Source organism: Phyllostomus hastatus, unplaced genomic scaffold, assembly GCF_019186645.2.
Source record: "Phyllostomus hastatus isolate PE091 unplaced genomic scaffold, TTU_PhHast_1.1 phas_contig_29, whole genome shotgun sequence".
Lineage (NCBI taxonomy): Eukaryota > Metazoa > Chordata > Mammalia > Chiroptera > Phyllostomidae > Phyllostomus > Phyllostomus hastatus.
Window position 1 is genome coordinate 28,197,215 of NW_025333835.1, and position 16,997 is coordinate 28,214,211.

The 16,997-nt window shown below is 43.2% G+C and overlaps 1 protein-coding gene and 1 non-coding gene across 2 annotated transcripts in view; both read left to right on the forward strand.

The window, feature by feature from the left end:
- Nucleotides 1-16,997, forward strand: part of SCEL (sciellin) — a 101,117-nt gene that overhangs the window by 15,245 nt on the left and 68,875 nt on the right. The window contains exons 2-6 of the mRNA XM_045839253.1: nucleotides 4,038-4,155; nucleotides 6,825-6,884; nucleotides 10,579-10,647; nucleotides 15,501-15,563; nucleotides 16,164-16,202. Coding sequence (XP_045695209.1) covers nucleotides 4,040-4,155; nucleotides 6,825-6,884; nucleotides 10,579-10,647; nucleotides 15,501-15,563; nucleotides 16,164-16,202 — 347 coding nt within the window. The 5' untranslated portion in view covers nucleotides 4,038-4,039. The remainder of the gene's footprint in view (nucleotides 1-4,037; nucleotides 4,156-6,824; nucleotides 6,885-10,578; nucleotides 10,648-15,500; nucleotides 15,564-16,163; nucleotides 16,203-16,997) is intronic.
- LOC123818959 lies at nucleotides 10,066-10,229 on the forward strand. The gene has a single exon (XR_006785735.1). It is a non-coding gene; the product is annotated as a U1 spliceosomal RNA (small nuclear RNA).

The window sequence follows — 16,997 nt, forward strand, 5'->3', positions numbered from 1 at the left end:
CAGAGCAGGTGCTCAACTCGTGGATATGGACATTATTAGCAATTGCCCTGTGCAGTAGGACAATTGAAGACACAAGGGCATAGGTCAGAGACAGTGTGGCACAAAGTTCTTGGAACAACCTAGCTCCTATAAAAATGATTGCATGCCATTTCCCATAATTACTCTGTTCATGTGAGAGGATTGCTATAACAAAGCCTCAGACTGGGTGACCTAAACAACAGAAATCTGTAGTCTCCCAGTTTTGGAGACTAGAAGTCCAAGGTCAAGGTGTTGTCAGGTTTTTTTTCTCCTTGGCTTGCAGAGGGCTACCTTCTCTGTGTGTCCTTGCAGGGCCCTTTCTTTGTGCACGCACGCCTCTGGCATCTCTGTGTGTGTCCAAATGTCTGCCTCTTACTAGGATACAAGTCAGACTGGATTAGGGCCCATCCTAAAGGTCTCATTTAACTTAATCACTTTAAAGACATTAAAAGTGATAATGTCTTTAAAGACATTATCTCCAAATACAGTCACATCCTAAGGTACTGAGGCTTAGGGCTACAATGTGTGGATTTTGGGGGTGATGCAGTTCAGCCCACAACAAGCATCTAGGGAGCACCTACTCTGGGGATATAGGAGAGAAAGACTTCGGCCTCACCCACAGGAAATTCAGTCTTTGGGAGAGATGGACAAATCAGCAGATAATAATAAAATGCCTTTTCTCCCTTTATTCTACTCTGTGTCTCACTGCTGAATTTGCTGTCTCTGCAAATGTATCATCAAATATACATTCAGCATTTTGACCACCTCAAAGCCGAATTCTATCCACTATAAGCCCTTCAGGTCTTTCACTTGTTCAGAGGAAAAGAATTTATCAGAGCCCAGTTTAGAAACAGGGAACACATTAGCCAAGAACTCAGAAAAGCAAGGCCGGACTGAGGCAAAATGAAGAGGTAGTTGAGACTGAAATTTGTCATAAGATGCTTCTTTACCTCTCTTTCTGCCAAAGTTTTAGCAACTTCCAAATGCAGACAGCCAGAGGCTCCCTGCTTGCCCAGGACCCAAATTCAAGGCTGCTCCACACCCCTGTGCCGCACACCCAACCACACCTCCCCTCTGTCTTGGCTCTCGGCTTTCTGAGGCAGTGGAGGAATGGAGTTAAGACTTACTGAGCACCTACTGTGTATTGGGCAATAATTAGACACTTTACATGTCACCTAATTTGATCTTCAAAACAGCTCTCTTTCATCAGGGGGCTGAACTATATAACATACCCAAGGTGACACAGTCAGTAAAGAGCATCTTTACATGCAGATCTAACATCAGAAAGACCTTTGAACCCTCAGCCCTTGGTATAGTGAGCAGCTGCTGGTCGCTGTAAAGATAAAGCCTAGGCTGACTACACTGGTTGCTGGTCTTAGGTTGGGTCCCTTAGAAGCAGTGCCTGAGGGTGTCTGTGACTTACTGGGAGTGTGCTCTTGGGACAAGGGGGAAAGGGAAGCAAGAAGGGGAGGCAGGGAAGGGGGCTGAGTGGGCTGCGCTCTCTGCTGGCCTAACTCAGCCGGACCCCTTGGTGAACTCTGGGGCACAGACCACCTGCAGAACTGGCTCTGCCTTGAGGCAGGAGAGTGACCTTTTTTATCCTGAGTCAGTCAGTCATCTGCTACAGGTTGTGGTGGCTAAGGGCTCTTCCCCAGAGCAGGTGCAGCCTGGACTTAGAGCCACGAAGCACCAGACTGGTCAAGGGGACCTGTCCGGGGCATCAGTAGCTTCCGTTTCTCATGGACTACAGGGGAATTTACATTCTATAAAGGATTCCGGGGAAAACAATGCCTTGATCCAAAGGAATGTATCTTTACCACTTCAGGTCATATGACAGTTTACTGTAGGAGATACTTTTGCATCAGAGGTCAGGAGATGAAGGCTTTCAGGAACCCCAAGTTTTACCTATAAACAGCTGTCTGATGATAGTACCTTAAGTCCAAGTAGCATTTATTGTTGAAAAAAATGATTTTGTGCACATTATTCATTGGCTCATGACAAAACCCTCATGGAGTCCACGGCAGGTTTCATGAGCCCCATCTGACAGGGAGACTAAATGCTCAGCACAGAACCTGGATGGGATAAAGCTGCACCTTGAACTTGCTTCTGACATGAGGTCTAACCCCCCTCCAACATTCCATAGCCTGCCTGCTCGGATGAACTCTGCAGAAACATAATACCCCACCTAGGGTGACCAGACACCTCTGGTTGCCCAAGTATTTTCCAGTTTTAGAACTGAAAGTCTCACATTAGGGGAAACTCAGAGGCCGAATTGCCCATCAAATAGAAAGGCGATGCCTAGGGCCCATGATTCTATGAGGGGCCCACAAAAAGGTTCTAATATTAATTTATTTTACTGGCAGAAGAAAAAATGAATAATGAATATAATAATAATGAATATATAATACTGAAGCCAGCCTGGATTATTATTCGTCTTTATACTAACACAGTCAACATTAAAACTTTTAAGTGTGTGTGTATATAAAGGAAGTTTCTAAAAATTTGGTATGTCCTAGTGTGTTATCAGTCGAAATTAAAAAATGCATGTTACAGAAAAAAACAAGGAAGAGAACTGCAAAAGCTCCTAGGATTCACAGAGTCGTAACTCAGCCCTGCACACCCAGTCAGCACCCAGTCAGTTCCAGACAAACCGGGACTGCGGGCTGTCTTCACTCCTGCACAGCTCAGAAGTGGTGGAGAGCTGACACTCTGGGCTTTCCCAAGCAGTGGTCACCTATAATCATCCATGTTTCCCAGACCTGTGACTTCCATGCCTCTGGCTGCTTCCTTTCTGATCACGCACCAGCTGCCTGGGTTCCTGCTGGCTTCCCCAGAGGAGCCCCACACCCTCCTCAGGGCACTCTGCAAAACGTGCTCTCAGCTCCACATCTTTTTATTGACCCGACCAGACACTTATCTTACTCATCTCTTGTCCCCAGCTCCTGGCTCAGTGCCGGGCATGTCAGAAGCATTCAGTGCATGTTTATCGATCGAATAAATGGGTTAGCTGGTGGCCTGATTCAGCCAACTATTTGTTCTCTAACATCAGGGGCACTACACACTCTGGGCCTCAGTTCCTTCATCTGCAGAACAAACACAGCGGAAGAGATGAACTCGCGGATCCTTAGGGGGCACTTTATGTCATGTGCTCATGATATGAGATCCGGTGACTGCGCCAATGCCATTGAAAAAGGTGTCTTGTCAGCAGTGGAAGAGCCACTTGTAGATTGCTAGAGTCATTGTCATGTTTCCCCTGCCCCCGTTTTTCTTTTAGATCTGTGCTGGAAGGCAGTATGTCCAATTTTGCCTTAAGAAAAACGTCTCCCACAGGAAATGGCAATGTAGATGATATTTCCCTTACTCAGAAAACTCAAAAATCTGGGGAAAATAACTCACAGGTCCTAATTATTTTATATAGATATCGAATGCTTAGAAGCAACAGTCTAATGTAATTGCTAAAGCTAGGCTGAAGAAAAAAGTGAGGCTGCAACAGCTTTTACTTACATAATTGCAATTCAAACATTTTTCAATTAAATCAGCAAAAATTGTTTTGTGTGTGACCTTTTATGTTTCTGACTCCTGTGAGATCAAAGAATTAAGTTATTTATAATCAAAAGCACCAGGCCTGGTTGACTATCATTTTACTAGGTGCCTTTAGAATAGTCCTGTGTGTATTTCTGAGGTATATTTCTTCTCTGGGTAAGGTGGCCTCCCACCGAGCCCTGCCCTGGTTTATCCCAGGCCCAGGGTTCCACGTCCCCAGGTGCCAGTGGGGCCGCCTGAGCTGCATGGGCAGTTTCAGTTGGCACCTGAGCAGCTGCACGTTATCTTTGATGATGGGGTGTGGGATTTGTTTTTTCTTGCTGGTGCATCCTACTTTGAAACAGTACTGGACTTGCCAGCCTAGAAGATTGATGCTGGCCAATCAGATGTGCCTTTTGAGATTTCCAAGTTAACAAACCCACACTCACCTCCATGCCTTTACATCTCCCTCTCTGTTTTCGTTTTTCTGTTGATAGCTATGACGAGCACTACTCGCGGGACCACACAGAGACAGCAGGGCTTTCTGGAGGTGAACAAAAGAAGGACTTTCTTACAGGATAGCAGCTGGATAAAGAGCCGCCCTGAGGAAGAAAGGTAAGACAAGGTGGAGTGGGTGGATGAGGAGAGAGAGAGCCAGTCTCTGTGTGGGAGGCTAATGGCCATCTAAAAACGGGATACTTTCATTGTAAAACACTATGTCGCATGGCCTAACTTTTGGTAAGGTTTATTAAGCATAAATTGGTAACATCAGATTTTCAAGAATATCGCCACCATTTCTAATATCCACATACCAGAGAACAGGAGTCATCGGTGAGAGAAAGCAGAGTCTCGTGGCTGTAACTGAACAGACCTTGTGGTAGGGGGGGCTTCCCGCCGCACGGTGGTCATGTCGGTTGTGTCAAACACAGTCTGTATGATTGTACATTTAAAAATGTAATAATGATTTAAAATAATTTAAAATAAAATTTATGCACAAGTGAAATCAATAAATTCTTAACTTATTTTAGCCCCAACTAGCCATATACCTGCAGGTAGTAGTAAATATGGTATTACTTTGCAGGGGAAAGGCTCAACATTGAGAAAGTTTCATCTGCTTTGAGCATTATTTCAACTATGATTTTAGAGCTATGACCATGTCGCCTTTTTGCACACATAGATTCACAGCAGATGTTCGTCCAGCCCAGATGTCCATTCGTTATAAATTCTGTACATACACACGCACACATGTTCTGATTCCCTCTTTTGTGTTAGGCTTGATACTGGGAACTTTACACATCGAGCATTACTAGATCTCACGGCAATCACACAAGTGGGCATTATATCCTCGTTACACAGATGGGAAATCTGAGGCTCGGAGAAGTTGAGTGGCTTGTCCAGTGACACACAGCTGTTAGGTGGTGGAGTAGAGATGTTAATGTGATCCTTGTCCTTCATGCTACCAATGGTTTTCACTCCGGTCAGGGAAACTTCACCCCTCGGGGATGTTTGGCAAGGACACAAGAAACGTTTTCAGTTGACATCCGGAGGGTAGATGCCGGTGTTGCTGCTAAATGTCCTACAATTCACAGGGCACTTCCCAGAACTAAAAATGGTCAAATCCATAATGTCAGCAACACTGAAGTTTGGAAACTTCACCTCATAAGATACTTACCTTAAATTTACTGCCAAACTGTCTATGGGTGGTTATCCAAGAAGTGTACTTGTAACTGTTACGTAAAAATGGCTATTGATTTCTGTTATTAAATATTATTTTAAGGGACTGTTGGGGGTGTTTGGGGACTCACACTTTCAGAGTTAACACTCTCGGACAACAATTATTTCCTTCTGTGAAGCAACACTTCTTACTTCTGTCAGAGCCTGATGTGGCATTTCTGCGTTTTCATAGTGGCAGAGTGATGTCAAATATAGAACATCAATTTTGGGTTGCAAATATTTGCACAGATGGGTAAAGATAGAGATGTCTAAGACAAATTACAGTTGGCAGGAATGGTGGTTTTATGCCTGGCATGCCTCCTTAAAAAGACCCAGGGAAGCCAGCGTGGATGGTATAACAGCTGCTGATGAAGGGGAGTTTGGCTCCGCCGCCTCCCCTACTCCCACCAGCTCAGTTCTGGGCTACGTGTTATAACTTTTCTTCAGGTGAAGACATGTCCCATGGCTGCTACGCTCTCATAAGTTTAGGGAGGGATACCAAGGGAGATAGAAAAGTCCTCTTGGGATTTTTGAGGGTGTATATTTGCTGGAGCTGTTTCACTAACCCTTCTTTTTAATTGTCTACTTATAGCTTTTTATAGCTTTATGCTACATGGTTTCAGAGTGTTGAGTAACAGGAGTGGAGGAGAACCAGGAGAAATGTGGTATTTCAGGTTCGATGAGGTTGACATGAAAGAGGTTCAGGCGCTCACTCTCTGCCTTGGCTGAAGGCCAAAGGCTCCACTACATGTTTTGACATTTCCTCCCATCGCCTGTACTTTCCGTCCTGCTGTAGAAAGGAGGAAGGACATGGCTGTGGGGTTTTCAGCCTGAAGGTCTTTTGCAGGGTTGACCGACAGGAAACGCAAAGGCTTGGAAGAAATTGATATGGATCCTAGACCCACCACTGCCACTTGCTCACCTTTTTGCCCTAGGAAAGCCACAAAGTCGCTTTCCGTGCCTGTGAATTGGGTGTGACAGTGTCTTCCCTGCCTGATTCATAGGGTTATTTTAAAGGCCACACAGAGCAAAGTGTATATTCTCGTAGTTCAAAAACAAGCTAAGTCTCCTATGAATAATCAACCTCTTTAACCACAGCTATTGGCAATTATTTTCCTCCTCTCGTCAAGGAAAACGGTCAAGTCCATAAAATGAAGATGCCCAGACATAATGGGCTTCATTAAACTTAGAATGCTATTATAGAAAACTTTTGCCTTCCTGCAGAAAAAAAATGACTCTCCTAATAGATACAAAGTAGATGGCCTTGTGCTCCCACACTCGGATGGAAAGTCAGCACAGAACAACAGACACTTACTCCATTGTTGAATCACTTGGAAATCTCATGCAGTAAATTAGAATGATGATCATTTGTACGGACAAACTTGTTTCTTTTCACCATGCTCTTTCAAGTGGTGACTGGTTAAAATAAATGCATAGATATGTTTTTATGCCTGAAGTAAAATGAATTAACCTTGCCAAAAGTTGTGAGCTGTTTCATGTCTCCCTTATTTGGTGCTTACTAAACACTGTGGCTACTTTCCATGTGACTTAATTCTGTTCTTTCTCTGCAGAGATGAAAATTATGGTAGGGTGGTGCTCAACCGACATAACTCCCAGGATGCTTTGGACAGGTGAGTGTTTCAGATGAGCTACATCATTAGCAGAAACACAAAGGCATCATTTTTGAGAAGACTTGTTCAAGACAGGCCGCATAGTTGTGGCTGCCCTCGGGCTTGCCCTGACACCCTGGGCACGTGAAGGCTCCTGGGTGATATCACCAGGGGTTCCCACAGGGCACGCTCTGTGCTGCTCCAGCCCCGTGCTGCCCTAACTACACAGCAGAATAACCAATTCCCTAGTCCTGACGGGAAAGGGAAAGGACTCCCACTGAGACATGACCTGATAAGATATCTCTGAGCCTTAGGGAAAGGAACTCTAAAATATAGACAGACCAGCCCCAGAGTTCACTACTTCCTGGGATAGTACAACTCTTTTTAGAAACTTGAAGGCTTGCAGAAAGTCAGTAAGTGATACTCAGTGGGAAATAGGCTGACAAGCACAAATTAGTAGGAAAATTCAGACAAAACTAGTAATCATAATGATTTAAATAATCTAAGATTGCTCAAATAAATACATCATGTTCTTATTAAAACACGTTTACACTCACACACACACAAGACCACACCCATCACAAGGAACCCAATTACTTATCAGACACAAGTTTTGTCTGGCCCGGTAGCCTGCGTGTCACCGAAAAGTACCTAGAAAAGGAGTGTGATTGTTTTCTGTGGTGTGGTGTTCAAAAAGTGAAGTAGGCACCCTGAATATGTCTGTTTTGGAAACTCGTATTTGTGAACTTCTCTGAACTCATAATCCTGACCTGTTGTAAGGGCCCTGAGCTTGCAGCCTTCTACACAGAGTATCTGGTCTTTTGATTCCCAGCCTCAGTCCACCTGTTCGAACGGCTGCTCCGGGACTCTGCAGACTCTCCCGGTGCCCTCTCCGGGGTCTTCACGGCTATGAAGACCACAGTCTGGTTCTCAGTTGGCCCCCCTGTCACCAAACAAAGAGACTCTGATCCTCTGAGTGCAGCCTCTATTTTACTGGCCTTTCTATGGGACTAAGAGCAAACATACTTGTTTTTCATTGTGACCGGGAAAACTAAGCTTCATATTCTCAGTGTGTTTTAAGTTAACAGGAGCTTAATGCCTCCTGTGCTTATTTTATATGTTAAACTACATCAGTTTCCCAAAACCTTGCTGTTGGTGGACAGCATTTTGGCTAAAGCAGCTCGTGAAGCTTTTATCTTTAATAACAAAACATTTTAAGCCCAAGACATTTTCCCCTTGACCTACAACTACTGTTTCTCAAACTACATTTTCTGAAAATGGTAGTGCAGGTTATTTTTTCTCCCTTGCGCTTGCTCAGATGGAAGCCCACTTGACACTTTTTGGCCCTCTTGCAGAGGATGTATCCACTTTGGTGTTTACCTAATACCACTTTGAAGCACCTACTATGTGCCGACATTGTGCCAGGTGCTGAGAATACAAAGATGTGTAAGACACCACCCAGCACCTTCAGGAACTCTGATGTTCACGAAAAGTATGGAGCCATAAGCCACAAGGCTAAATAAAATTTACCATGGAAAGTGCTCTTGCAGCAGCGGGCACAGAGGGAGGGAGGGAGGGAGGGAGGGACTCTCTCCACCTGAATACAGGAAGTGTTCATTCCTGTGGGTCCTGCTGCTTGGAGGGGGAGGAGGAGAGACATCCAGGTAGGGAAAGGCAGCTGGTGGGTGTGGGGTGTGGAAAGAAACACTCCCTGCAGAAGTGACAATGTGTGCAGAGAGCTCGTCGTGAACAGAGACTGAAAGTAAAGGAAAAAGAAAATGAGACATCCTTGTTGCCCTAGATAACAAGCTTCATCTTACCACAAACTAGGCAATTTCACTGTGAGCTTCTCTGCCAGATCGTTAAAACATGTCAAATAAGAACACATGATACCTGCACAGGTGCCTCCTGTGAGCCAGATGCTATGGTAAGGCCTGGGAGCCAAACAACATCCCTGCAGTCCTAGAACTCTCATCCCAGTGAAAGGAGGAGGAAGGGGAGACTGAAATGAAAGAAACACAGTATAGTAAGCTCTGCTGTGGTAGGTGCCAGGAAGGTGAAAGCCAGCTGATGAGACCAAAAGTGATTGTCTCAGAAGGGGCTGCTTTGTGGAGGGGCGTGAGTGGGGGGGGGGGGCCCTGCAGCGCCTGTTTGCACTCAGGCATCACACCCAGGGACACACTGCAGTGGGATTTACTCTGTTAGGCATTTTCCCTTCCTTCTCTCTTAACGACACTGCTGTCTTCACTCTGTTTCACTGCACCCACATTTAGGAACCCTCTGGGGCCCAGCTCCAAGTGCACTGCAGTCGTTCAGCCTTCTCTGGTTCCCACCTCTGGGAGTGAGCTTCCTCAGCCTAGAACTTCCCTGTACAACGCTTTCCTCCAGCCTCCTTTACGACACTGACCCCGCTGTGCCTGTGGGTGCAGGGAGGTGCCTAGTGTGTCCCTCCAGCTCTGTGTGTGTGCTGGGTCTGCAATTCTCTTTTAATTTTCTCATAGTCGTCAGCACTGTGCATCTTATACTGCTTACCTCCCAATATTGGCTTCATCAAAATATATGACGTCAAGTTAAAATTAAATCTTAAATATGCTATTTGGGGACTTCTTACTGATTAGATGCCTTTGATCTGTGTTTGCTCTGATGTACAAACACAGTAAATCATGGTTTAATTCCCCAATGAGCTTGCTTTCCCCATGTCACAGGGTTATATAAGATATTAAACAGGTCATGTGTGTGTGTGTGTGTGTGTGTGTGTTGCTGATTGATCATTCTGATGGAGACATTTCCACTGCTTTCATGATCACAATTCCTACTATTGAGCCTTCTGTCCTCTCTTACCTTATTTTCTTTTCCTCCCTCTCCCTTTTTTACGTCTTCCTCATCTCTCTCTGCCTCCTGTCTCTCCTCTCCCTGCTTCTCCCTGTCTCTCCTCCCTTCTCCTCTCCTTCCAACATCCATCTGTTCTCTCTTCTCCCACTTTCTTCTTTTCATTTCTTTCCACTTTTCCTGTTTCTCTCTTTTCCTTTCTTTCCTGTCCCTCCCTCTCTTCTGCCAGCACGTTATCTTTCAACTCTGTCCACAGTGCTGAACTTTAAACTAAAACCATTTGTATTTAGCCTGTTGGGCTGCCAAAACCCTGCAAATAAAATGTAGTTGCTTGTAAGGGACTGGAGCTCCTCGTGTGTAAAAATCAACACCAATACTTCCCTGGCAGGGGAGATGCCATGATCACGAAGGTGGTTTTCCCGGGGCGAGGCGTATCCATTGCACTCCAGATGTGCTGACCCCTGTGATGTCCCCAAACGTGGGAAACTTGATTGCATAATTTGTGGTAGTGGGGGGCTGTGTTCTCATTCTCCCCTAAAAAATAAAATACTAAAATAAAATAAAAATCAACACCACTGACAAGATGTGTATTAGTTACCACCCATCTTCATGTTGTGTTGTTTCCTCAATTGCAGTAGGTTACACTCTAGTTAGAAATAGTGGACTTAGAGAACAACTTCTTTATTAGCATGATGAATTGGGTTTGCTATAATTTAGTCTTTCAAACTACAAACTTTGGAATATTTGGATACTTCAAATCTGTCTTTTCTTGGTAATATATGCTTCTCCTACTGAACAGACCAAAATTTTGCCAAATGCATGACAGGTTTTATGAACTATTTTTTTGTTAATTTATTTTATCTGTCTCTAATTACCTTTGCTACAGGAACACGAATGAGAGAAATGAGCTAAAAGCCACACTTAGTCGGTACAGATCTGATGACACTTTGGACAGGTAAGGTGTTTTGAACTAAGTCATCAGAAAGCATAGCATATTAAATCCCATTTCTTATAGAGCAGGAGGTATTTAAATGCTTACCAAGGTAAACCTTGAACCATGATATTTTATATGCAGATATAGAAGGGCTATAGTAATTGAATTATCTTCATCAAAACTTAAAATCTTGACTCAACAACACAGTTTTCCTAAAATCCTGCTAACAGTAGATTGATAGAAAAATACTGAAACTGGTTTGAAGAAACCGGTTTGAGCATAGATAGAGTGGACATCGTGTGGAGTCTGTTCCATTTAAAGTGCAGAATATAGTTGTGTTTGTGGATCTGAGTTGTCGGTCCTTTCCACCTCAGTGGTGGGGGAACAACGGTTTCTGTATGGATACTTTATGGAGAGACTGTACCTGTTCATAACACAATAATTTTGATCCATTCTAAGGTGAAGATGCTAGCTCTTTTTTTTAAAAAAGATTCTACTTATTTATTTTCAGAGAGAAGGGAAGGGAAGGAGAAAGAGAGGGAGAGAAACATCAATGTGTGGTTGCCTCTCGCATGCCCCCTACTGGGGACCTGGCCCTCAACCCAAGGATGTGCCCTAGACTGGGAATTGAACCAGCAATCCTTTGGTTTACATGCTGGTGCTCAATCCACTGAGCCACACCAGCCAGGGCAAGATGTTAGCTCTTTAGAAAGTGAACCTAATCTTTCTGCCCTGGCGTTACCATATGGCTTATAGAATGAATCTATTATGTTGTACCTGTTGTCAGTTTCTTCTCATACAGAACGAGAGGGCTCATCTCTGTAGGGAAAATTAAACGTTTATTCAGGGTGAAGTGTAAATGCTACAGATCACATTTAAGTTTTATTTTGGGTGGAGATGCATATAAGCATAAGTGGAGAGCAAAGTTAACACCTTTAACTGGAGTCTAGGCACAATGGACGCGTGAGGCCGTTGATAGCTGGGATCACTTCTTGTAGCAGAACATGTGCTGTTATTGTAGACAAAAATGCTGCCTGCTGCTGTTTAAGCAGATGTGTTGAAACCTGATATCCAATTTGTTCTATATTCAGACTATGCCAGTGTTAATTCACATAGCAAATGTACATACTTCACTCATAGGTTTTCAAAGTCAGCCTGCCCAAAGGAGGACAGTCAGCACTGGCATCCCTCAGGTGACGTCTCCCCTGTAATTAACAGCCTTGACGAGGGTGAGCTCGTAGGAGTCCGGCATATGACCCAGGCCTCATCTCCACAACACGGAGTGGAGAGAGGAGTCGAACACCTCTGCCACTCACCTGGCCTTGCAGGCTTCTCCTATTGCATCGTTAAATGAGAAAAAAAGCACTATTTCTAGGGGTGAATTTGAAAGTGCGACAATTATGCCTCGAGAACAGTAAAGATGTGGGAGACCTCGGCCTTTGTAGGCTGAGTGTCCGAAAGTCGGTACCAGGCCAGTGGGGACAGAGCCTGGGAGCACTGGCAGCGCCCAGACCAGCACACGCAGACGAGCTGGCTGAGTCCCTCGCTGTCAGCCTCCGCTGCAGATGAGAGTGACTGCGAGAGCTTTTACATTCGATGGGTAACTTGTTCCCACCACCTACCACCCCCCAAATTCTGATTTGATTAGTCTGAGGTGGGTCACAGGCATTTCTGAAACCTTATAAAGTAACTCTAATGTGCAGCCAAAATTCGGAACCACCAATATAACCCCAAACCTTAATTTTTTAAAAAGATTTTTATTATTTATTTTAGAGAGGGAAGGGAGGAACATCAATGTGCGGTTGCTGGGGGCCGTGGCCTGCAACCCAGGCATGTGCCCTGACTGGGAATCGAAACTGCGATGCTTTGTTTTGCAGCCCATGCTCAATCCACTGAGCTACGCCAGCCAGGGCCAAAACCTTCATTTTATACATTAGAAAAAAATGAAGCCAGAGATTACTACTTTATTGATGCAGGAGTTTAGTGGCATGTTTGGAAAAAATATCCTGGTCAGCTCATTTCCCAGGCAGCCCCGTCTCCCAACATTAACCTGTGTCTGTCTGGGTGTGGAGACAGATGGGAGGGACAGGACCGGGTCAGTGGAGAAAGGAAGTCCCATCAGGAGAGCTTGGGCCCCATAATGCAGGCCACTCCAAAGGCAAGCTGGGAAATAATTTCATGAGGAAGATGATTAAGTATATCTGGTGTGTATGTATGTGCATTTCAATAATAATGCATTCATTTTAAATAAATATGAATATGAACATGAAAAAAGTACTGAGTTTACCCTTGATGCGTCCCCTTTAAAAATGTACATATGAGGTGTTCTAAAGAAACTACGTAAATAACCACGTATGTAGTATGTTATATGGCCCAAATCCTGACTGGTTTAATAACTAATTTGGAAAACCTAGGTTTTGGCGCCCTCTAGTGTTTCGTTGTAGAAATGTAACTCTCTCCCCGAGCCCACCTTTTAAAAAGCAGCATTGCTGATAACAATGTTTGGGTAATTCCTGTCCCCAAAACTGTTTCCTATTAAACAACCCATTTCATACCACAAGTTGGAAGGAAGGCAATTTCCAAGGGAAGCACAAAGTTAATTTCTGTAAGTAATAAGACAGTGACGTATGAATTGGAGAGTTTTCCCCACGATGATTCGTAAACCAGAGGAGAGAGAGCGGAGGCGAGGGCTAACCACCGAAGGAAGACGTGAGCGCTGGCGCAATCACACAACAGGATTAGGCGCCTGCTGGCTTATGGCCCCGCTGGGAGGAGTCTGAAGATAGGCTGCTTCCTAGCTGTGTGGCCAAGGCTTCATTTCTTTTTCTGTAAAATGAAAATAATTGCACCCGCATTGTAGGGATGTTCTGAAGAGTAAAGGAAAATGTATAAAATGAGCAGTAACGAGTAACTGGCAGCTGTTTTTATTATGACATGCAGTATTGCGCACATAGACTTACACTGTAGAATTTTGATTAAATTCATTTAACTTGAACATCAGAACCCACCGCTTATTTAAACCTTGAGAACGTTTGGTATTATGGTTCCATATGCTTTAGACTGATCGTTGCTTTCAATGTTCCAGAGTAGCAATTTCCCCAGACGACTTTCATGTTTTATGAAGGTCTCACAGACGGCTATACAGTCTGATAGATTTAAGATTCAGGATTACTGACATCTGACTTACGGGATTCACGGTGGTTCACTGCAGAGCCCTGTGGACAGAAACATCTCGGCGGCTCAGTAGCAGTCAGTGCAGGGGAGGTACTCATAGTCTTTGGCCTGATGATCACCTTAGGTATAAGGTTTCTACGCGTGGTTCCAGGATTCTGTGTAAGTTAATGCTTGTATTGTAAACAGTCTGTTGAGACTAAGCCGTTTGGAAGGATTCCAACCTTCCTACCCTTTTGCATTCAGGAGTTGCCAGTTTGTGGCATTGCTTACCACAAACCTAAACCGTTTGGGGTTGACTCATAACATTTCAAACCTATTAGAGTCATTCCTTGGCATTTTAGGTACACATGTGAAAATGACATCTAGGAATTTATTTTAAATGTATGACAAGTCAGATTCTTTTTCATAGAAAATTTTTTAAGAATGTGGCATAGTGTCCATCTTCTCAGAAAGAGTTTATGCAATAAACAGCCTCATACTAAAGCTGATGGTAAAAGTGGAAGTTCAGAGAAAGTTGTAGGAGACTCACAGCGTGGGATCCTGCTGCCCTTGCGTCTCCCGGAGCCCAGTTTTGCTGCATCCTAGTTTCGTGCAGGCCTGCAGCCCGCGCCAGAAGGCAGCCCATGTCTCAGGAAGAACCTGGTGTGCAGGAGGGATGGGATGAAACAGGGCAGCAATCATGAGATCCCGCCATGGGCATGCAGACTGCAGGATTTCTCATTTCTCTTTCCTGGCCCAAGGGGCAGGCAAACACACCCCTTCCAGACCTTCCCTCCTTGTGGAGTCCTGAGATTAGAGGGTTGAAACCCTCTGACCACTGGGGGGGCCCTATTAACAAAATGTGTTAGTCAAAGTGAATCAGCTCTCCAGGGTAATGCAACTCTTTTAACAACTCTGGGGTTTAGCACAATAGATTTCTGCTTGCTCTCGTCAGAGTCCAGCCTGATTTGCTGAAAGAATGGGGGGCATCTCTGCTCCACAAAGTGATTCAGAACATACGTTCTGTGTTTCTTTATATATACTGCCTTATATAACCTGCTTAAGGAAGGTGGGCACTGTGCCACACTCTTAGCGCTGAATTTAATGCTGCCCTCTTCCATCCATGGGCACCAAAGACATAATGGAAGGAGAATAAACAGCACACGGTATCATGCAAGAGGTGTTAGGATGTGTCTGGAGGTGGCAAACGACATTTCTGCCCACAGCCTTTAGCCCAGAACTCAGGGTCCTGGTCCCAACGGAACTGCAATGCAGACTGAGAAGTGTGGCCCTCCTGTGAGCTCAGAGGAAAACGAAACGAGTTCAGCAAGCATATAGCATTGTCTGTGCCGCAAAACATTTAAAAACAGTTAAGTTTTCCCAAGATGGATTTTATCAACATAGGAGGTACTGTCATTGGCTATGTGTATTATTGAACAGTGATGAATATAAAACAGTTACTGAGTTAAATGCTCCATGAGTCAGAAAGGCTAATTGAAAAGCATGAACTTTAACAATTCCAAACTCTAACAAAATTGCCTTGTGAATAAATTTTGGCACAAGTAGCTTTTTATTGTAAAATTTTCTAAAATGTAACACCTGAAAAGCATTTCATTTTACTAGAGAAAGGTTCTGTTACGAACTTACCCAGCATAAAAGAAGTCTGAAAGGTGTTTAATACATAACGTTCACCCAGTCTTTTGTCTTGTTTCTCTGCGAAGGATCTCAGACAGACACGATGCTGCTAAATCGTATAAGGCCTTGGATAACCAACCAACCAACAGGTACCAGTATTCACTAACTTTGGGAAAGGCTCAAGTTCAATATTTTTCTAAGCAGTACTTATTTACTTGCTATTCTTTAGTCCTACTTAATATCTTTCAGTTAATTCTTATCCTCTATTTTTTTTTTCACACAAAAAGTTTGGAGTAAAATCTTTTACCCCTGCTCATGGTTAGAGAAAAGTAAAATCTTGCTGCCTGGCTTAAAAATCAAGAGAACTTATTGCTTCAGGCCATCATTTTTTGTTTGTTTGTTTATTTGTTTTCTAACTACATTTATGTTTCTATTTAAGGTATCCTGATAGAAAGATTACCAGATACATGTAAATGTCAATTTCTTATTCTTATTGCTAAACAAAATTACTGAAAAAATACTGAATTTTCTGAAAGAAAATGATTCCCTTCGCAATCTAGTATAAGACACAAAAAGATTACGAAATCATGTTACCAAATTTATTCAAACACTGATGCTTTCCTTTTTGTTCTCTCAGATAATGTCTAAAACCTTAATAATCAGAATCCTAAATTCATGGACAATTTCAAATAGATGCAAGTATTAATTTTTCATTGCTGCTCATTTTTTTGCCTTTTTTTTCTTACCAGGCACATGTCCACATTTAGATCACCAGAAGCAACAAAAATGTATGTACTTTTCTAACTGAAGTTACATTTTAAGAGTAAAGTGTATTTCTTTGTATGCATTTAAGAAAAGCCAGGGTATACTGCCCTCAGGCCGAAGTTTCACTGTGATGTAGCCACGCCCCTATCGCTTAGGCAGAGGGAAGTAGTGGAAAGAAACTAAAATGGTTTATATATTCAAATATTACTGTGTGAACTTTGATGAAAGTTCGTTGACCTCTGCTCTCACTAAACATCAAAGTATAACTTTTTTCTTTTTTTAAGTCTAGATTTTTTGTTTCTTTCCCCACAGAACCTTTTTTATTTTTTCTTAGTCCTATGCAATCAACTCATTCTTCCTGCTTTTCACATGCCTCCCCGAACCCCTGTCACACCTGCAACTCAACCGAGTCACGAAATCATGGGCTTGCTAACGATCTATTTGGATGACGTGTATTTTCCTGGGAACGTACTACTGGCACTTACAACCTACCCAAACTAGGTTGATTTTTGAAAACTTGATTAGTTTTAAATTTGTATTTACATGTAGAATAGTTTTTGCACTGGACTGAAACTTTCAGTAGTTGAAACAGGCCTGGGTCATTTCCATTTTTTTGAGAGTTTGTGCATGTTAAGAAATACTAAATAGAGATTTAAAGTGGCATGTTTTTTAGATGTTTTCTTAAACAAATTAATGCTTTTAATGCAAAAATTATTGCAATATAATTTTTAGCTGCAATATAATTAGAGGATTAAAATATATGTATACATAAAATATGTGTGTATGTATATGTATATGTGTGTGTGTGTGTGTAAATG